The sequence below is a fragment of the Meles meles genome, chromosome 20 (genome assembly GCF_922984935.1).
Source record: "Meles meles chromosome 20, mMelMel3.1 paternal haplotype, whole genome shotgun sequence".
NCBI lineage: Eukaryota > Metazoa > Chordata > Mammalia > Carnivora > Mustelidae > Meles > Meles meles.
This window is the reverse complement of record NC_060085.1, coordinates 6674498-6697400: the sequence shown is the minus strand read 5'-3', so window position 1 is coordinate 6697400 and position 22903 is coordinate 6674498. Positions and strand designations below refer to the sequence as shown.

At 40.1% G+C, this 22903-nt stretch overlaps 2 protein-coding genes across 2 annotated transcripts in view; both read left to right on the top strand.

Annotated features, from left to right (window-relative positions):
* Positions 1-22903, top strand: part of ZNF699 (zinc finger protein 699) — a 415566-nt gene that overhangs the window by 249949 nt on the left and 142714 nt on the right. The gene's annotated exons all lie outside the window — the stretch shown is intronic.
* Positions 14523-15452, top strand: LOC123932402 (olfactory receptor 18-like). The gene has a single exon (XM_045990536.1). It carries the CDS (start codon positions 14523-14525, stop codon positions 15450-15452), a length of 930 nt encoding a protein of 309 aa, XP_045846492.1.

The window sequence follows — 22903 nt, the reverse complement described above, 5'->3', positions numbered from 1 at the left end:
TACCTACCAAAGAACTCCGATCACCCATGAAATCAGCCTGAGATCAGAACTATACATGTCTGGATCTCTACAGGAGCAGAAGATGTCAGTGGGCAAGTAAAGTGGAGTGGGAACATCGGACTGATATCAGAAGATAAACAAAAGGGGGAGGGAGCCACCAGAGGCGACTGATTGGAAAGTAATACCACAATACGAGAGTGCCCTGTGTCTGGGGACCAGCATTAGCTTGGAGTCTGGTTGAAAGCACTCAAAAAAAAAAAAAAAAAAAGAGCAAAGCATCATAAGGGGAAATTGTGGGAATCGGGGCAGTTAGGGACAGGGGCTTAAATCCCCTGACCCAGGACAGCCTCCCCTGGCACTGAGCCAGAGAGAGTGCTGTGGAGAAACCAGGTCTTGGTCCCTGAGCCACCAGTGTGCTTGAGCCGCCAGCGCACCAGAGAACACGTGGAGTTCGGCTTCCATGAGGGGCTGGGAGCCTGGCCAGATGGCATTCCTGAAATGCACGCGTCCCACACCTTCTCCTGGGAGAGGTGCTCACAGGTGCTAGCCTGGAGCTCTGGCATCCAGAAAAACCAGGCATTCCCAGCCCAGGCCAGTGGGAAAATCTCAGTGTGCGATCGCTGCTTGGAACCTCTCTGGCGGTCTGGAGCTGCCCAGACAGCCACCGCTGCCATGGTTTTGGGTACAAGGAGGAAATCCTGCATCCCCAGGGACCTTGACTCAGAATCTACTCTGCCAGCAACTCTGCAGAGCATTCTGAGGCTTCTCTCTGAGAAGGAGGTCTGGGAGCAGTTTGCTCTCCTCTAAACCTCTAAAAACCATCAAAAGCTGTCAAGGCGAGAGAAAACAGATGAAAGAACATAAAAACCTCCAGAGAACAAAAGCCTGAAAGAAAACAGTTTCCTCAGCGCCCACCCCCTTGAGGGGGGTGGGAGAACCTAACTCAGGGAACATTATTCTCTGAAAACCCACGTGACAGGCCCCTCCCCCAGAAAACCAACACGGAAGGAAGAAAAAAAAAAAGACGACGACAACAGAACAATCACCACTACTTCATAAATACAACTTTTATTTTTAACTCTTTAAAACTATTCTGGTTCTTTTTTTATATACATATAGATAATTTTTTAACCTATTTAACATTGCAGTTAGATGTCCAGTACATCAAATCCCTTAATAACCTTCTAACCTGAACTTTTTGATACATAAACCCGTGTTTTTCTTTTGCTTTTCTATTTTTTAAATTTTTTTATTTTTAACTTAGTTTAGTCTAGTTTATTCTTTTTTTAATTTTTATATTCTAATATACATATAGAGTTAAACTTCAAGGTAATCCCTTGTCCCTAATCAATACTACCCCTATAGGCAAACAAATTTTTAATCCCCCTTTATCTTAGGAAAGTTGAGTCCCTTAACAAAAACATCAAGATACACCCAGGAAGAATCAAAATAAACTTCCTCGCCCACACTGAGAATTTATAACCACTCTCCCATCTTTTCCTTCCACCAGTGTTTCTGTGTATTTGTGTTTGTCCTGATAGTATATAAAACTTATACTTGGGGTTCTTTCTGATGAGGTTCTTCCTTTTTTTTTGCTTTTATATATATATTTTTTTCTCTTGTCATATACTTTTATCAGTCTTTTTGTTTGTCTGTTTTTGTTTGTATACTTCATAAATCTTACCTTGGGGCCCATTTGGGCTGAGCCTTCTCTTTTATCTTCCCTTCTTTTCCTCTCTCTCTCTCTCTCTCTCTTTTCTTTTCTTTTTTTCTTCTTCTCTATATCTTTTTCTTTTCTTTTTTCTCTCATTTGGGTGGGGAATCCTGATTGCACAGAAGCATTCCAGGGTACACCTGGACTGCACCACAAACCATACATCCAGCTGATCCGTTCAGTCATCTTCTACCAAAATGACTAGGAAGAGGAATGCCCAATAGAAGAAAAATACAGAGGATGGACCTTCTTCAACAGAGCTAATGGCTATCGACATAGACAACATGTCGGAAAAGGAATTCAGGCCAACAATTATCCAGGCAATAGCTAGACTGGAGAAAGCCATGGATGACCAAACAGAATTGATTAGGGCAGAACTGAAAGCCACCAGGGATGATGTTCAAAATGCTCTCAATGAATTCCAATCTAATCAAAATTCTCTAAAAGCTAGGGTAACTGAGACAGAAGAATTAGTGATCAGGAGGACAAACAGATAGAGAGAAAGGATCAGGAGGAAGCCTGGAACAAACAGCTCAGAAGCCACAAAAACAGATTCAGGGAAATAAATGATGCCATGAAATGTTCCAACGTCAGAATTATTGGAATCCCTGAAGAAGAGGAGAAATAAAGAAGTCTAGAAGATACAGTGGAACAATTTGTCTATGAAAATTTTCCCAATCTCACGAATGGAAACAACGTTCATGTACTAGAGGCAGAGCAGTTTCCCCCCAAGATTTTGATTCTCGAAGTCCTCGTGACACCTTATAGTTAAAAAGAAGAATTATCATTCAAGACAGACCCTCTTAAAAGCAGCTAGGAAAAAGAAGCTCCGTACGTACAGAGGAAAACCCATTAGAATAACATCAGACCTGTCCACAGAGACCTGGTAAGCCAGGAAGGGCTGGCAAAATATATTCAGAGTACTAACTGAGAAGAACATGCAGCCAAGAATACTCTATCCAGCAAGACTGACATTCAAAATGGATGGAGAGATAAAGAGTTTCCAAGACTGGCAAGGCTTAAAAGACTATGCAACCACCAAGCCGACACTGCAGGAAATATTAAGGGGGGTCCTATAAAAGAGAAAAAATTCTAAAAATATCATTGAACAGAAGTATAGAGACAATCTACAGACAGAAAGAATTCAAAGATAACATAATGTCAATCAAAACGTATCTATCAATAATCACTCTCAATGTGAATGGCCTAAATACGCTCATAAATGACACAGAGTTGCAGATTGGATAAAACGACAGGACCCATCCATATGTTGTCTACAAGAGACCCATTTTGAACCTAAGGATACACCCAGACTGAAAGTGAAGGGATGGAGAAGCATCTTTCATGCCAATGGGCCTCAAAAGAAGGCCGGGGTAGTGATTCTCATATCAGATAAATTAGATTTTAAACTAAAGACTGTAGTCAGAGATACAGAAGGACACTACGTAATTCTTAAAGGGACAGTCCACCAAGATAATCTAACAATTGTAAATATCTATGCCCCCAATATGGGAGCAGCCAATTACATAGGAAAACTATTAATCAAGATAAAGAGTCCTATTGATATGAATACATTAATAGGAGGAGATCTTAATATGCCTCTCTCAGTAATAGACAGTTCGTCAAAGCAGAAAATTAATAAAGAAATAAGAGCATTGAATGAAACATTGGACCAGATGGACCTCATAGACATACACAGAACATTCCACCCTAAAACAACAGAATACTCATTCTTTTCAAGTGCACATGGAACCTTCTCCAGAATAGACCACATACTGGGTCACAAAGGAGGACTCAACCGATACCAAAAGACTGACATTATTCCCTGCATATTCTCAGATCACAATGCTTTGAAATGGGAGCTCAATCACAAGGAAAAGCTCGGAAGGAACTCAAACACCTGGAAGCTAAAGAACTCCTTACTTAAGAATGCTTGGATCAACCAGGAGATCAAAGAAGAGCTTAAACAATTCATGGAAACCAAGGAGAATGAAGACACGTTGGTCCAAAACCTATGGGATACTGCAAAGGCGGTCCTAAGGGGGAAATACATAGCCATCCAAGCCACCCTCAAAAACATTGAAAAATCCAGAATACACCAGCTGTCTCTACACCTTAAAGAACTGGAGAATCAACAACAAATCAAACCAACTCCACACGCAAGAAGGGAAATAATCAAGATTAGAGCAGAGATCAATGAGGTAGAAACCAGAGATTCAGTAGAACGTATCAATGAAACTAGAACCTGTTTTTTTGAAAGAATCAATAAGATCAATAAACCATTGGCCACACTAATCCAAAAGAAAAGAGAGAAAGCCCAAATCAATAAAATTAGGAATGAAAAGGGAGAAATCACAACTAACACCAAGGAAATAGAAACAATCATCAGAAATTATTACCAACAGTTATATGCCAATAAGCTAAGCAACCTAGATGAAATGGATGCATTCCTGGAAAACTATAAACTCCCAAATTGAACCAGGAAGAAATTGACAACCTGAATAGACCGATATCTAGTAACGAGATTGAAGCAGTGATCAAAAACCTCCCAAAAAACAAGATCTCAGGACCTGACCGATTCCCTGGGGAATTCTACCAAACTTTCATAAAGAAATAACACCAATTCCCCTGAAGATGTTCCAAAAAACTGAAGCAGAAGGAAACCTTCCAGACTCTTTTTATGAGGCCAGCATTACCCTGATCCCCAAACCAGGCAAAGACCCTACCAAAAAGGAGAATTTCAGAACAATTATCACTGAAGAATATGGATGTTAAGATTCTCAACAAGATCCTAGCAAACAGGATCGAGCAACACATTAAAATGATTATCCACCATGATCAGGTGGGATTCATCCCTGGGTTACAAGGTTGGTTCAACATTCGCAAATCAATCAATGTCATAGAAAATCAATAAGAGAAGAGAGAAGAACTGCATGGTCCTCTCAATTGATGCAGAAAAAGCATTTGACAAAATCCAGCATCTGTTCCTGAATAAAATGCTTCAAAGTATAGGGATAGAGGGAACATTCCTGAACTTCATAAAATCTATCTATAAAAGACCCACAGCAAATATCATCCTCAATGGGAAAAAGCTTGCAGCCTTCCCATTGAGATCAGGAACACAAAAAGGATGCCCACTCTCACCACTCTTGTTCAACATAGTATTAGAATTCCTAGCAATGGCAATCAGGCAACAAAGAGAAATAAAAGGTATCCAAATTGGGCATGAAGAAGTCAAACTCTCTCTCTTCATAAATGACATGATTCTTTATATGGAAAACCCCAAAGACTCCACCCCCAAACTTCTAGAACTCATAAAGCAGTTCAGGATTTTGGCAGGATACAAAGTCAGTGTACAGAAATCAGTTGCTTTCTTATACACTAACAATGAAAATACAGAAAGGGAAATTAGAGAATCGATTCCATTTACTATAGCACCAAGAACCCTAAGATACCTGGGAATAAACCTAATCAAAGAGGTAAAGGATCTGTACTCGAGGAAGTACAGAACACTCATGAAAGAAATTGAAGACACAAAAAGATGGAAGACCGTTCCATGCTCTTGGATCAGAAGAATAAACATTGTTAAAATGTCTGTACTGCCTAGAGCAATCTATACTTTTAATGCCATTCTGATCAAAATTTCACCAGTATTTTTCAAAGAGCTGGAGCAAATAATCCTAAAATTTGTATGGAATCAGAAAAGACCCCCAAATTGCTAAGGAAATGTTGAAAAACAAAAACAAAACTGGCGGCATCACATTACCCGATTTCAAACTTTACTACAAAGCTGTGATCACCAAGACAGCGTGGTAATGGCATAAAAACAGACACATAGACCAGTGGAACAGAGTGGAGAGCCCAGATATGGGCCCTCAACTCTATGGTGAAATAGTCTTTGACAAAACAGGAAAAAATATTCAATGGAAAAAAGACAGTCTCTTCAATAAATGGTGCTGGGAAAACTGGACAGCTATATGTAGAAGAATGAAACTCGACCATTCTCTTACACCGTACACAAGATAAACTTGAAATGGATAAAAGACCTCAACGTGAGACAGGAATCCATCAGAATCCTAGAGGAGAACATAGGCAGTAACCTCTTTGATATCAGCCACAGCAACTTCTTTCAAGATATGTCTCCAAAGGCCAAGGAAACAAAAGCAAAAATGAACTTTTGGGACTTCACCAAGCTCAAAAGCTTCCGCACAGCAAAGGAAACAGTCAACAGAACAAAGAGGCAACCCACGGAATGGGAGAAGATATTTGCAAATGACAGTACAGACAAAAGGTTGATATCCAGGATCTATAAAGAACTCTTCAAACTCAACACACCAAAAACAGATAATCATATCAAAAAATGGGCAGAAGATATGAACAGACACTTTTCCAATGAAGACATACAAATGGGTATCAGACTCATGAAAAAATGCTCATCATCACTAGCCATCACGGAGATTCAAATTAAAACCACATTGAGATACCACCTTACACCACTTAGAATGGCCCTTAATTAGCAAGACAGGAAACAACATGTGTTGGAGAGGATGTGGAGAAAGGGGAACTCTCTTACACTGTTGGTGGGAATGCAAGCTGGTGCAGCCACTTTGGAGAACAGTGTGGAGATTCCTCAAGAAATTAAAAATAGAGCTTCCCTATGACTGTGCAATTGCACTGCTGGGTATTTCCCACAAAGATACAGATGTAGTGAAAAGAAGAGCCATCTGTACTCACTGTATGTTCTCACTGATATGTGGAATTTAAGAAACAGAAAAGAGGATCATAGAAGAGAAGAAAAAAATTAAACCAGATGAAATCAGAGAGTGAGACAAACCATAAGAGACTCTTAATGATAAGAAACAAACTGAGGGTTGGGGCCCCTGGATGGCTCAGTGGGTTAAAGCCTCTGCCTTCAGCTCAGGTCAAGATCCCAGGGTCCTGGGATCAAGTCCCACTTCGGGTGCTCTGCTCAGCAGGAGCCTGCTTCTTCTTCTCTCTCTGTCTGCTTCTCTGCCTACCTGTGTGATCTCTCTCTGTCTGTTAAATAAATAAAATCTTTTAAAAAAATAAGGAACAAACTGAGGATTGCTAAAGGGGAGGGGTTGGATTATGGGGTAAGTGGGTGATGGACATTCAGGAGGGTACATGATGTAATGAGCTTTGAGAATTATATAAAACTGATAACTCATGGACCTATATTCCAAAATCAATTATACATTATGTTAGTTAATTGAATTTAAATAAACAATGAAATATATTCTCAGCCATTTTCACTGTCAGGTCTATTTCCCATAATACTTTGACTTTGATCAAATGTATTGATGCAGGTTGTTTGAGAGAATGTTATATCACTGGTTCTCAATCTTGGCTTCATATTTGAAACATCTGATACACTTTAAAAATCCTCATGGCTGAGTCTCACCACCACCAATTAAGATTTAATAAGATTGGAGAGTAAAAAGAACTTGATCAGTTTTTAACAGCACCCCAGTTCAGTCTAATTGCAGCCAAGGTGGAGGACTCTTGAATTTCATCAGACTTTTCATCCAAAAATAACTTGCATGTGCGTGTGTTCTTCATGGTCAAACCATGACCATCTCAAAGTGATTGGAGATCAGAAAGGAGGAGATATGAAAGAGTTTTCTATAACAATAGCTAATGTGGTTCTTTCCCTCATATTCTTGGTAATATTTTTTTACCTATCTGTACCTGCCACACTCTACACTGGTTCATTGGGCTGGATAATTAAGCTATTGCTTTCTGCCCCAAACTTTCCCTTCTGTACTTTAAATTGTGATATTGTGGTAGGGGCTGGGAATGTTTAAACCATTGCTGTGATTTTCCATCAGGCTTTTCCTTAAATTCTTCTAATAATGGTAATAAAGATCACATGTGCTAATGCCAAGTCTTTTCCCCATGGCTCTTTTCCTGTGATGTTGTCACTATATTGGACAGTTATGGCTCTCTTACCATATTTTTTCTTTTATACCTTTCACAAAAGCATTTAATCATATCTATACTAAAATTACCTTCATTAAAATAACTAGTGTGGTTTCTCTTTTCTTGATTGAATTCTGACTGACAAATCATACTATAGGGAATAAATCTACATTGTGAGTGAGATTGCAGAGTGAGCTCAGGATAAAAAGGGGATTATAATGATATCTCTTGGTCAAGGGTACACACTTAAGGTTTCAAGTGGTGGTGATATTTCCAGTGGATGTGTGGTTATAATTGTGCTTATAGATTAAGTCACCTCTGTCATTATGGATAAATTTAACTCTTATCTTCATGTTCATTACTCAAGGATAGTGAAGGACCATGTCCTCAGCAAAGGAGAGATCTTTCCTTTCACTAGAAACCACCTCATTAGGATTCTACTTTGTCACCATGCTTTCTTCCTTCTCTCATATTCAATCATCTTTGGGTCCTTCCATCTCCTGCTACACATCCAGGAACCCATGTACATACCAGTCTTTCATTTATAGATGCTACATATAGTTTCTGAGGTACCAATCTCGGCTTTTGGAAATGCTGTCTAGTAACTGGTTTAATTTGCTCTGTCTTTACACTAAGCCAAATAGGCTGCCAACTTCACTGACAGTGAACTTAGTATTGGATGGGCTCTTCCTGCTATCAAGTGACTTCAGTTTAATATGATTTTTCTCCTGTTCAAGAATTCTTAAAACATCTCAACACTCACACCTCCTTCTCCAATCCTCTATAGGCCTGTCATTTGGTCATTTGGGTTCTCTAAAAATTTCCTCTGCCATTGATTCACACATACATAAGCAGATTCTTACACACCCAATTTAAAGGGGTAAATACAGAAGCTTTATTCACATCAGGTAATGAGAAATCAAACTCTGAGTTTGTCTTCCAGTCAAGCCTTGAGATCATCCACATTTTGAAAGTAGATATCTCTGAGAACCCCTGAAGTATTTAAGCAAGCGATTAAGTCACCAGGTAAGTATGTAAAAATAAACAATTGTCTAATATAATAACATACATCACTCAACAGAATAATTAAAGCCCGAGCTGTATCTCAAAACTGCAAAATACATACATCTCCAATGCATAAATTCCAAATCCCAAACCAGGAGTATAGAAAGAAAAACAGAAAGTTCTCCTTAGAGGCATAAATTTTAACAGAGAAACAGTAATTCAATAAGATTCCTTGGACAGAAGACCTAATTCTCTCTAAATTACATGATTAAGTCAGTGGCTGTACAGATATAAAAGTCATATGTTGCTCTCTGTAGTTAAAAAAATGTGTCTGAATTTTACAATGAGATAAGTAACTTGGAAGTCAGAAATGAGGAATAGAAATCAGCTTCTTCCTGAGAAGAGGAGGGGGTCTAGATACTATCCCCCACCAATTACATTCACTTTTCTCCATCAATTAATAATAGCAAGTCCCTAGAGATTGGGAGAACATGGACCAATCTGGCTAATTATGTGCCAAGCGCTTTGAGCTCTCAACTGTAAACAATCAGCCTGTGCTTTCCAGCCTCTTAGTTGTCAGTCCCAGGTCAGTGGGCTCCATACATGTGTCTCCTCCTCCCAGAGCTGTCTGCTTGAGGACACGGATACCGGCATCTGTCTTCCTGCCAGTCCTGGAAACAAAGGCTCAGTCCTCACCCAGCTCCAGGCAGGGGAGAGGCAGTCAGCTCTGCAATCCTCCATCCTCCTCCAGCAGAGACATAGTACAGACCAGTGAGTAGGAAGTACAGTGGGAGTGACTGAATGCAGGAGGGACAGGGAGAGCATTGTTCCCTCCTCAACAGACCACTGGGACAGTTGGGATAGCCAGACAGGAGGGGACCAAAATGCAAAGATTCAACGCAAAGCCTTATGAAGACCTAGTGTTGTTGGTTCTGGCAGGGACCCTAGCACTCTTATTTAGATTTCTATTTTTGTCTCATGCTAGTTCTATTTCTCCTGGGTACCTCCCATCAGAACAGGAAATAGGTCCTTTATAACTATTCCCTAAGTCCTCCAAATGATCATGAAGATGATGATGATGGTGATGAAGGAAATGATATCAGTAAACACAATGTTGCAGACCTTTAGTTTGGGACTCCAAGTGCCAGACACTGAGATGAATTTCTGCGTAGTTTGCAAACTTTTAACTGCATTACCACCGTGGAAAGACAACAACATGTATTATCATCATTTCCGAGTTAAAGATAAGAGCACAATATTTTTTATAACTTCCTGATTTTATTTATTTATTTTTGTGTTCAACTCACCTTTTAAAAAAGTTTTTATTTAAATTCCAGTTAGGAGAAGGACAGGAAAAAAGAAGGGGGTTTGGAAACATGAGAGACTATGGACTCCAGGAAACACCCTGAGGGTTTTAGAGGGGAGGGGTGAGGGGATGGGATTGCCTGGTGGTAGATATTAAGGAGAGCATGTATTACATGGAGCAGTGAGTGTTACATGAAAACAATGAATCATGGGACATTACATCAAAAATAGTGATGTACTACATGGTGACTAACATAAGAAAAAAAATAAATTCCAGTTAGTTAACATATGGTGTACTATTAGTTTCAGTTTGTTTTGTTCCTTAAATTCCACATATCATATGGTGAGTGAAATCATATGGTAGTGGTTAGTCTTTTTCTGACTGACTTCTTTGGCTTAGTATAATACTCTCTAGCTCCATTGCAAATCTCATTCCTTTGAAGGTTGACTAGTATTCTATTGTATACATGCAGAACATCTTCCTTATCCATTCATCAGTGGATGGATACTTGGGCTGTTTCCAAACAGTTTCCCATCGACACTGTTGTTGATAATGCTGCTATGAATATCAGGGTGCACGTATCCCTTTGAATCAGTATTTAAAAAAAAAGATTTTATTTATTTATTTGACACAGAGAGAGAGAGAGAGACAGCAAGAGAGGGAACACAAGCAGGGGAAGTGGGAGAGAGAGAAGACGGCTTCCTGCTGAGTGGGAAGCCTGAGGCAAGACTTGATCTCAGGACTCAGAGATCATGACCTGAGCACAAGGCAGATGCCTAACAATAGAGCCACTCAGGCACTCCATGGATCAGTATTATTTTGTCTTTTAAATACCCAGTAGTGCAGTTACTGGATCATAGGCTAGTTCTATTTCTAACATTCTGAGGAACCTCCATACTATTTTCCAGAATGGCTGCACCAGTTTGCATTCCCGTGAACAGAACATGAGAGTTCCTTTTTCTCCACATCTTCACCAACTCTTGTTTCTTGTGTTGTTGATTTTAGTCACTCTGACATGTGTGAAATAATATCTTATTGTAGTTTTGATTAGCATTTCCCTGAAGATGAGCAATGTTGACCATCTCTCTGTCTTCTTTGGAAAACTATTTATTCATGCCTTCTGTTCATGTTTTATTGGATTATTTGTTTTTGAGGTGTTGAGTTTCATAAGATCTTTGTGTATTTTGGATAATAACTCTTTATCAGATATGGCATTTGTAAATATCTTCTCCCATTCCATAGTTGCCTTTTAGTGTTGTTGATTGCTTCCTTTACTATGCAGAAGCTTTTTAAATTTTGCCAGATCCTGAGGTTGACAGGGCTTGAATTCAGGTTTGAATGCAGGCAGTGAGACTGTTCACAGGCTACCTGGACAGTATTCTCTCCTGCCTATCCAAGTCTCACCTCTCTTTCCTGTTACTCCAGGCAAAGACCTCCCTCACTGCGCTCTTCCCATTTGACTGTTCATGCTAGAAGACACCAGAGAGCACTTAGTGTCACCTGCTGCATCAACTGTAGAAAAGATGGCTGAGATGAAGGTAGAGACCATAAAGAGTCAGCTCATGACAATTCAGGGCAGCTCTCTTTCTCCCCTCAGCTCTCAGATTTTGCTTCATATTCCACTTCCTCCTCCATTTCTATAATTTGGCTCTCAATCTCTAAGGGAGATATGGGATCAGGATATTAGAGTCCATTCTTGGGAGATAAAAAAATGTTCCAAGATTATCTTAACAATTTTGGAAAAGACCTCTGGACTTCTGCTTAAACTCTTGGAAGTGCAGGAAACCAGAACAAACAAGTCAGTTCATGTACCACAGGGACCCACCACTTAATTCTGTATCTTATCTGCTCTACTTTCAAGTATATAACACTGGGCACATTCTTAATGTCTTTGAGCCAGTTTATACAACGGCAATGAGCAAGAATTAAGATGAGCACCTAACATGTGACTAAATATGTTAGATGCATATAGTAAGGATAAGGTAAATTTTAGGTATTGTGGTTGTTGTTATTGTCATTATCAAGGCTAAGCACCATCTATCCAACTAAAATATCCTGTGATCAGAAGGTTCAGTTTTCCCTAGGTCCAAAGAGAACTTTCTTTTGGTCCCTATGCAGGTAGATACTGAGTGTTTGGAGGGAAGCAACTGAGTCACAGTCATTTTTGATTTCCCAGTGCTTATACTTTGCTTGGCACAGTGTAGGCTATAAGAGCACCAGTGATCTCTGTTAAATATTGAATGGACCCTTCTTTTCTTCTCAGAAATAGGGCATAGACAGTGTGGGTTCCATGCATTGGGTGCTTTGCTTCCTTCCAGTGGTGTTTCATAAATCTAGATGGAAAATAAAACAGTGCTTCTCTGTATCTATGCCACAGATTTTCTAAGAGACCTATCATTATCCACTTAATAGACTCTTCATTTGAAAATTGCTGGAGATTTCCATAAAGATGAAAATTAAAAGAGAAAGGGAGGCAAAACTTACTGTACTTAACTGAGACACATTTTACCATTTCTACCCTCTCTTTTTCTTTCTTCTTTCTTTCTTTCTTTCTTTTTTTTTTAAAGAGGGAGAGGCAGTGGGGGCCAGAATTGATCCCTCAAAACTGAGATCATAACCTGAGCCAAAATCAAGAGTTGGACACTTAACCAATGGAGCCACCTAGGCCCCCCAATTGCCATGCATTCTTGAGTGAATTTCCTGGGACATTATAGGCTTCTACCTGATATATAATAAAGTAAAAGTCATTAAACATTTCTTAGGATTGGGTTTCACCAATAAACCCACTGTTCCTGTAAAAATGCAAATTCTGATTTACAAACAATGACTGAGTATTTATTGGGTGCAAACTACTCTTAGATGCCACACGTATCTTTTTTTTTAAGATTTTATTTATTTATTTGACAGAGAGAGATCACAAGTAGGCAGAGAGGCAGGCAGAGAGAGAAAGGGGAAGGAAGCAGGCTCCCTGCTGAGCAAAGAGCCCGACATGAGGCTCGATCCCAGGACCCTGGGATCATGACCCGAGCCGAAGGCAGAGGCTTTAACCCACTGAGCCACCCAGGCGCCCCCACATGTATCTTGATATGGATGATGTTCTCCCCATTTCTAGATGGAGGATAACAGCACAGAGAGGTTGGGATGTTGACATATACTCCATGTTTAGTCTGATTCCCATCCCAGGGCTCTGTGCACTCCACCAGTGTAGAATGGTGGCTTTCTTTTCAAACATGCTTTAGTTCCAGGTGAGCGAACAGAAACAGGACCAACAATTCCTTGTCTTAGGATTCTGTGAGTTCATCTTAAATTAAGGAATTGGGATAAGTGGTTTACCGGTGCCTTTACTACATGATTATAGATCATAAGATTTTCTGTGAATAGTAATGCATTTCTCAAACTATTTTGGAAATCTGTGATATAAAATATTATTCCTTATCCACAATAGGTATTTTCCTGTTGGTTTATCATGGAAAGACCATTGGAACACAGACTTCCGGGATCTTTCTGATTCTATACCTTGATAATAAAAGCATGAAGTTGGTTTTGTCTATACGTTCTATTAGGAAAACAAAAGGATAATTAATAGTAAAACTGTACATATATTGATTTTTCACAATGTTATCATCTTTTATGCCTATATATTATAGAAATTCTCATTTGTGTAATATGGATGTGGGCACAAGAATTTTATTAGAAAGATTGTACGAAGAGACACCTGGGTGGCTCAGTCAGTTAAGTGTCCAACTCTTGATTTGGCTGAGGTCATGATCTCAGAATCCTGAGGTTGAGCGTCTCATTGGGCTTTGTGCTCAGTGTGAAAACAGCCTAAGGTTCTCTCTCTCCCTCTACCTCCTTCTGCTTGTACTCTCTTTCTCTGTGTGTCTCAGAATAAATAAATAATTTTTTAAATAGGAATATTGTAATAAGAAATTAAGAGATAATAAAGTTCATCTTTCAGGTAATACTATGCCACTTTTGAAGTGCTTGAAATAGGTGGATATACTTCACAGACACTTAAAACACATTACTGTGGTAAGTGAGAACTCAGGAAACAATATGTGTATTATTATAGTATTAAGTAAGTTTTTAAGAAAACTGTTTATGGATGCATAAATCAATACTAATATTATGGAAACATTGAAAGGAAAATATATCTACTACATTCAGGACAGTGTTTGTGTTTGGGCAACTGAAATTCTGGAGTATGGGATCATGCAGAGAAAGCAAGAAAACTCAATTTTTACTGGCAACAAATATTAGTTCTGAAGCCAAGTATAACTAGTATTTCTATGTTTGTATATTTGTATGTTTCTCTAACATTCTTTGGCTCAATGTCTTCATAGTGGGTATATATAGAAACAGGGAAATAGCCAGACAGCAGTAAGGAAAGAGTTCTAAGAAGAGTTTACAACTGAGAAATGTTGCCGAAGGTAATGGGATGTACGCTGGACAAGTGTAAATTGCTTGAATCAAAATAGGCACATTTAGCTGGGTGTCTCTACACTTGTTTTGTTTATTCAATACTCTTATTCTCTTTTGAGAGGTGTCGCAGCTTGCATGGAAACACAGAATCTGACAGCTATCTCAGAGTTCCTTCTCCTGGGTCTCTCAGATGATCCAGAACTGGAGCCCATTCTTTTTGGGCTTTTTCTGTCCATGTACCTGGTCACCTTGCTTGGGAACCTGCTCATCATCCTGGCCATCACCTCTGACACCCACCTCCACACGCCCATGTACTTCTTCCTCTCCAGCCTGTCCTTGGCTGACATTGGTTTCAGCACCACCACAATCCCCAAGATGCTGGTGAACATTCAAACACACAGCAAGTCTATCACCTATGCAGGCTGCCTAACTCAAGTGTCCTTTTTTTTCCTGTTTGGGTGTTTGGACGATCTGCTCCTGGCTGTAATGGCCTACGACCGTTTTGTGGCCATTTGTCACCCATTGAACTATTCAGTCATCATGAACCCATGCTTCTGTCGCTTGTTGGTCCTGATGTCATTTTTCGGCAGTCTTTTGGAATCTCAGATTCATTGTTTGATGGTGTCCCAACTTACCTTTTGCACAAATGTGGAAATTCATCATTTCTTCTGTGATGCACCTCAACTCTTCCACCTTGCCTGCTCTGATACCTCCATCCACACCATACTAATGTATTTTATTGGTGCCATCTTTGGTGGTGTTCCCCTCTCAGGGATTCTCTGTTCTTATATACGAATTGTTTCCTCCATTCTGAGAATCCCATCCACAGGTGGGAAGTACAAAGCCTTTTCTACCTGTAGCTCCCACCTTTTGGTTGTTTGCTTGTTTTATGGAACAGCCATTGGAGTGTACCTCAGTTCATCGATCTCCTCCTCCTTTGGGAAGGGTGCAGTGGCCTCAGTGATGTACACTGTGGTCACCCCTATGCTGAACCCCTTCATCTACAGCCTGAGGAATGGGGACGTCAAGAGGGCTTTGCAGAGACTCCTCAACAGAACAGTCTAGTCTTCGACTTTTTTTTTTTTTTTTGGTCTGTGAATTGTAAATGATTGCAGAACCAAACATGGAGTTGGCAAGCTGCCTCTTTGGTCATATAATTTTGGTAGCTCATGGTTCCTCTTCCTCCTGATTTGTCATATCTGAATATTGCTTATCTTGGCACATCCTTGATGGAATTAAGGGAATATTCTGGGACTCTATGTATGGCAAAATCACTGCACAATTGAATCTTACTAAGCCTGTGGAATCTTCTGTATTTGTAACCTATGACACAGGCATCCTGTAGAAATTCAAGCTGTCTTTGAAAATATATTCTCTGGAGTACTCCTCAGCCATCGAAAAAATGAAATCTTGTCACTTGCAAATATATGGGTGGAACTAGAGGGTGTTATGGTAAATGAAGTAACTCAGTCAGAGAAAGACAACTACCATATGATCTCACTGATAGGTGGAAATTAAGAAACAAAACACAGGATCATAGATGAGGGGGGAAAAACCAGATGAAATCAGAGAGGGAGACAAACCATAAGAGACTCTTAATGATATGAAACAAACTGAGGGTTGGGGTGCCTGGGTGGTTCAGTGGGTTGAAGTCTCTGACTTCGGCTCAGGTCATGATCCCTCTGCTTCTCTGCCTACTTTAGATCTCTGTCTGTCAAATAAATAAAATCTTAAAAAAAAAAAGAAACAAACTGAGGGTTGCTAGAGGGGAGGGATTAGGGTTTAGGGTAACTGGGTGATGGACATTCAGGAAGGCACATGATGTAATGAACTCTGAGAATTATATAAGGCTAATAACTCACTGACCTCTATTCTGAAATCAATTAAACATTATATGTTAATTAATTGAATTTAAATAAAAAATAAAATATATTCTCACCCAGTCTCACTGTCACGTCTATTTCCCATAAAACATTGGGTTTGATCAAATCTATTGATGCAGGCAGACAAGATGGCGGGGTAGTAGGAGGAGGCGCCCTTTCAACCTGTACCCTGAAGTGAGCTGATTACCTACCAAAGAACTCTGATCACCCATGAAATCAGCCTGAGATCAGAATTATACACATCTGGACCTCTACAGGGGCAAAAGACACCAGTGGGCAGGTAAAGCGGCATGGGAATGTTGGACTGATATTGGAAGATAAAGAAAAAGGGGAGGGAGCCACCAGAGGCGACTGATTGGAAACTAATACCCCAATACGAGAGCGCCCTGCGTCTGGGGACCAGCATTAACTTGGAGTCTGGTTGAAAGCACTCAAAAAGAGCAAAGGATCATGAGGGGAAATTGTGGGAATTGTGGTGGTTAAGGAAAGAGGCTTAAATCTCCTGACCCAGGACAGCCTCCCCTGGCACTGAGCCAGAGACAATTCGGCAGAGAAACCAGGTCTTGGTCCATAATCTTTTTAATGTGCTGCTGGATCCTGTTTGCTAGGATCTTGTTGAGAATCTTTGCATCCATATTCATCAGTGATATTGGTCTGAAATTCTCCTTTTTGGTAGGGTCTTTGCCTGGTTTGGGGATCAGGGTAATGCTGGCTTCATAAAAAGAGTCTGGAAGTTTTCCTTCTGCTTCAATTTTTTGGAACAGCTTCAGGAGAATTGGTGTTATTTCTTCTTTGAAAGTTTGGTAGAATTCCCCAGGGAATCCGTCAGGTCCTGGGCTCTTGTTTTTGGGGAGGTTTTTGATCACTGCTTCAATCTCGTTACTAGATATCGGTCTATTCAGGTTGTCAATTTCTTCCTGGTTCAATTTTGGGACTTTGTAGTTTTCCAGGAATGCATCCATTTCATCTAGGTTGCTTAGCTTATTGGCATATAACTGTTGGTAATAATTTCTGATGATTGTTTCTATTTCCTTGGTGTTAGTTGTGATCTCTCCCTTTTCATTCATAATTTTATTAATTTGGGCTTTCTCTCTTTTCTTTTGGATTAGTGTGGCCAATGGTTTATTGATCTTATTGATTCTTTCAAAAAAACAGGTTCTAGTTTCATTGATACGTTCTACTGAATCTCTGGTTTCTACCTCATTGATCTCTGCTCTAATCTTGATTATTTCCCTTCTTGCGTGTGGAGTTGGTTTGATTTGTTGTTGATTCTCCAGTTCTTTAAGGTGTAGAGACAGCTGGTGTATTCTGGATTTTTCAATGTTTTTGAGGGTGGCTTGGATGGCTATGTATTTCCCCCTTAGGACCGCCTTTGCAGTATCCCATAGGTTTTGGACCAACGTGTCTTCATTCTCCTTGGTTTCCATGAATTGTTTAAGCTCTTCTTTGATCTCCTGGTTGATCCAAGCATTCTTAAGCAAGGAGGTCTTTAGCTTCCAGGTGTTTGAGTTCCTTCTGAACTTTTCCTTGTGACTGAGCTTTCAAAGCATTGTGATCTGAGAATATGCAGGGAATAATGTCAGTCTTTTGGTATCGGTTGAGTCCTCCTTTGTGACCCAGTATGTGGTCTATTCTGGAGAAGGTTCCATGTGCACTTGAGAAGAATGAGTATTCTGTTGTTTTAGGATGGAATGTTCTGTATATGTCTATGAGGTCCAAATGGTCCAATGTTTCATTCAATGCTCTTATTTCTTTATTAATTTTCTGCTTCGATGATCTGTCTATTTCTGAGAGAGGCATATTAAGATCTCCTACTATTATTGTATTCATATCAATATGACTCTTTATCTTGATTAATAGTTTTCCTATGTAATTGGGTGCTCCCATATTGGGGCATAGATATTCACAATTGTTAGATCGTCTTGGCGGATAGTCCCTTTAAGAATTATGTAGTGTCCTTCTGTATCTCTGACTACAGTCTTTAGTTTAAAATCTAATTTATCTGATATGAGAATCGCTACCCCGGCCTTCCTTTGAGGCCCACTGGCATGAAAGATGCTTCTCCATCCCTTCACTTTCAGTCTGGGTGTATGCTTAGGTTCAAAATGGGTCTCTTGTAGACAACATATGGATGGGTCCTGTCGTTTTATCCAATTTGCAACCCTGTGTCATTTTATGGGTGCATTTAGGCCATTCACATTGAGAGTGATTATTGAGAGATAGGTTTTTATTGACATTGTTGCCTTTGAAGTCTTTCTGTCTGTAAGATTGTTTCTATATTTCTGTTCAATGATATTGTTAGGATTTTTTCTCTTTTTTAGGACCGTCCTTAATATTTCGTGCAGTGTCGGCTTGGTGGTTGCGTAGTCTTTTAAGCCTTGCTGGTCTTGGAAACTCTTTATCTCTTCATCCATTTTAAATGTCAGTCTTGCTGGATAGAGTATTCTTGGTTGCATGTTCTTCTCATTTAGTACTCTGAATATATTTTGCCAGCCCTTCCTGGCTTGCCAGGTCTCTGTGGAAAGGTCTGACGTTATTCTAATGGGCTTTCCTCTGTATGTAAGGAGCTTCTTTGTCCTCACTGCTTTTAAGAGGGTCTCTCTTGAAACATAATTCCTCATTCTAACTATAAGGTGTCGTGAGGACTTTCAAGAATCTAAAATCTTGGGAGGAAATCTCTCTGCCTCTAGTACATGAACGTTGTTTCCATTCGTGAGATTAGGAAAATTTTCATAGACAACCTCTTCCACTATATCTTCTAGACTTCTTTCTTTTTCCTCCCCTTCAGGGATTCCAATAATTCTGACGTTGGAACATTTCATGGCATTGTTTATTTACCTGATTCTGTTTTCGTGGCTTCTGAGCTGTTTGTTCCAGGCTTCCTCCTGATCCTTTCTCTCTATCTGTTTGTCCTCCAGATCACTAATTCTATCCTCTGTCTCAGTTACCCTAGCTTTTAGAGAACTTAGATTGGATTGGAACTCATTGAGAGCATTTTGAACATCATCCCTGGTGGCTTTCAGTTCTGCCCTAACATTGTGAACATCATCCCTGGTGGCTTTCAGTTCTGCCCTAATCAATTCTGTTTGGTCATCCATGGCTTTCTCCAACCTAGCTATTGCCTGGATAATTGTTAGTCTGAATTCCTTTTCTGACATATTGTCTATGTCGATAGCCATTAGCTCTGTTGCAGAAGGCCCATCCTCTGTATTTTTCTTCTGTTGGGTATTCCTCCTCCTAGTCATTTTGGTAAGAGATGACTGAACAGATGCAGCTGGACTTACCGATTGTGGTGCAGTCAATGTGCACCCTGGAATGCTTCTGTGCAATCAGGATTCCCCACCCAAATGAGAGAAAAAAGAAAAGAAAAAGAAATAGAGAAGAAGAAAGAAAAAAAAGGGAAAAGAAAAAAGGAAAAAAAAGAGAGAGAGAGAGAGATAGGAAAAAAAGGGAAGATAAAAGAGAAGGCTCAGTCCAAATGGGCCACAAGGTAAGATTTGTGAAGTATACAAACAAAAACAGACAAACAAAAAGACTGATAAAAGTATATGACAAGAGAAAAAAATATATATATAAGCAAAAAAAAAAAAAAAAGAAAGAAAGAAAGAAAAAGGAAGAACCTCATCAGAAAGAACCCCAAGGGTAAGATTTATATATTATCAGGACAAACACAAATTCACAGAAACGCTGACAGAAGGAAAAATTGGGAGAATGGTTATAGATTCTCAGTGTGGGTGAGGAAGGTTATTTTGATTCTTCCTGAAGGTATCTTGATGTTTTTGTTAAGGGACTCAACTTTCCTAAGTTACAGGGGGATTAGAAACTGGTTTGCCTATAGGGGTAGCATTGATTGGGGAAAGGGGATTACCTTGAAGTTTAACTCTATATGTATAGTAGAAAATAAAAATTGAAAAAGAATAAACTAGACTAAACTAAGTTAAAATTAAAGAAGAATAAAAAAAATAGAAAAGCAAAAGAAAAACACGGGTGTATGTATCAAAAAGTTCAGGTTAGAAGGTTATTAAAGTATTTGATGTACTGGACATCTCAGTGTGGTGGTAAATAGGTTAAAAAATTATCTGTATGTATAAAAAAAAAGAACCAGAATATTGGTAAAGAGTTAAAAATAAAAGTTGTATTTATGAAGTAGTGGTGGTTGTTCTCTTGTAGTCTTTTTTTTTTTTCTTCCTTCCTTGTTGGTTTTCTGGGGGAAGGGCCTGCCACATGGGTTTTCAGACAATGATGTTCCCTGAGTTAGGTCCTCCCGCTCCCCTCAAGGGGGTGAGCTCTGAGGAAACTGTTTTTTTCAGCCTTTTGTTCTCTGGGGGTTTTTATGTTCTTTCATCTGCTTTCTCTCGCCTTGACAGCTTTTGATGGTTTTTGGAGGTTTAGAGGAGAGCAAACTGCACCCTTACCTCCCTCTCAGAGAGAAGCTCAGAATGTTTTGCAAAAGCTGCTGGCAGAGTCGGTTCTGAGTCACTGTCCCTGGGGATGCAGGAGCTCCTTGTTGCACCTAAAACCAGGGCAGCAGTGGCTGTCTAGGCAGCTCCAGACTGCCAGAGAGGTTCGGAGCAGAGTTCGCACACTGAGATTTTCCCGCTGTCCCGGGCTGGGAATGTCTGGTTTTTCCGGATGCCAGAGCTCCAGGCTAGTGCCTATGAGCACCTATCCCAAGGGAGGGTGTGGGATGCGCGCGTTTCAGGATTGCCCTCTGGCCAGGCTCCCAGCCCCTCACTGGAGCCAGACCCCACTCGTTCTTGGGCACGCTGGCGTTCAGGCGCACTGGCGGCTCAGGGACGGAAACCTGATTTCTCCGCTGCACTCTCTCTGGCTCAGTGCCAGGAGAGGCTGTCCTGGGTCCGGGGACTTAGGTCCCTGACCCTAACTGCCCAGGTTCCCACTATTACCCCCCGTGATCCTTTGCTCTTTGTTTTTTGAGTGCTTTCAACCAGACTCCAAGTTAATGCTGGTCCCCAGACGCAGAGCACTCTCGTGTTGCGGTATTACTTTCCAATTGGTCACCTCTGGTGGCTCCCTCCCCCTTTTGTTTATCTTCCGATATCAGTCCAATGCTCCCAGTTGGCTTTACCTGCCACTGGCGTCTTCTGCTCCTGTAGAGATCCAGACGTATATAATTCTGATCTCAGGCTGATTTCATGGGTGGTTGGAGTTCTTTGGTAGGTAATCAGCTCACGTTAGGGTACAGGTTGAAACGGTGCCTCCTCCTACTTCCCCGCCATCTTGACTCCACCCCTTCCCCTCATATTCTTGGTATTTTTTTTTTTTTATCTATCTTTATGTGCCACACTCTACAAGTGGTTCATTGGGCTGGATAATTACGTGATTGCTTTCTGCCCCAAACTTTCCCTTCTATACTTTAAGTTGTGATGCTGTGGTAGGGGCTCGGAATCTTTAAACCACCGCTCTGATTTTCCATCTGGCTTCCCCCTAAATTCTTCTAATAATGGTAATAAAGATCACATGTGCTAATGCCCAACCTTTTCCCCATGCCTCTTTGCCTGTGTGGTCACTATATCTTGCAGGAATGGTTCTGTTACCATATTTTTTCTTTTGTGCCTTTCACAAAGACATTTAATCATATCTATACTAAAATTACCTTTATTAGGTATTATGGAGGGCACGTATGGCATGGCTCTGGGGGTGGTGCATAAACAATGAATTCTGCTATGCTGAAAAGAAATTAATAAAAAAATAACAAGTGTGGTTTCTCTTTTCTTGATTTAACTCTGACTGATAAACCATAGTATCAGGAATAAATCTACATTGTGAGTGAGATGCAATGGGGAGATTGCAGAGTGAGCTCAGGATAAAAAGGGGATTGTAATGATATCTCTTGGTCAAGGGTACACAGTTGAGGTTTCAAGGAGTGGTGATTGTTCCAGTTACTGTATGGTTCTAATTGTGTCTGTAGATTAAGTCACCTAAGTCTTTTTGGATAAATTTAACTCTTATCTTCATTTTCATTACTCAAGACTAGTAAAGGACCATGTCCTCAGTAAAGGAGATCTTTCCTTTCACTAGTAAACACCTCATGAGGATTCTGCTTTGTTACCATGCTTTCTTCTCTCATGATCAGTCATCTTTGGGTCCTTCCATCTTCTGCTACACATCCAGGAACCCATGTACATACCAGTCTTTCCTTTACAGACACTGCACATAGTTTCTGATGTACCAATCTGGGCTTTTTGAAATGCTGTCTAATAACTGGTTTAATTTGTTCTGTCTTTACACTAAGCAAATAGGCTGCCAACCTCACTGACAATGAACTTAGTATTGGATGGGCTCTTCCTGCTATCAAGTGACTTCAGTTTAATATGATTTTCCTCCTGTTCAAGAATTCTAAAACATCTCAACACTCACACCACCTTCTCCAATCCTCTATACTTCTGTCATTTGGTCATTTGGGCTCTCTAAGAATTTCCTCAGCCATTGATGCACACATACATAAGCATAGTTTCTTACACACGCAATTTAATTGGGTAAATACTGAATTTTTCTTCACACCAGTTAATGAGAAATCAAACTCTGAGTTTGTCTTCCAGTCAAGCCTTGAGATCATCTACATTTTGAATGTAGATATCTCTGAGAACCCCTGATGTATTTAAGCAAGCA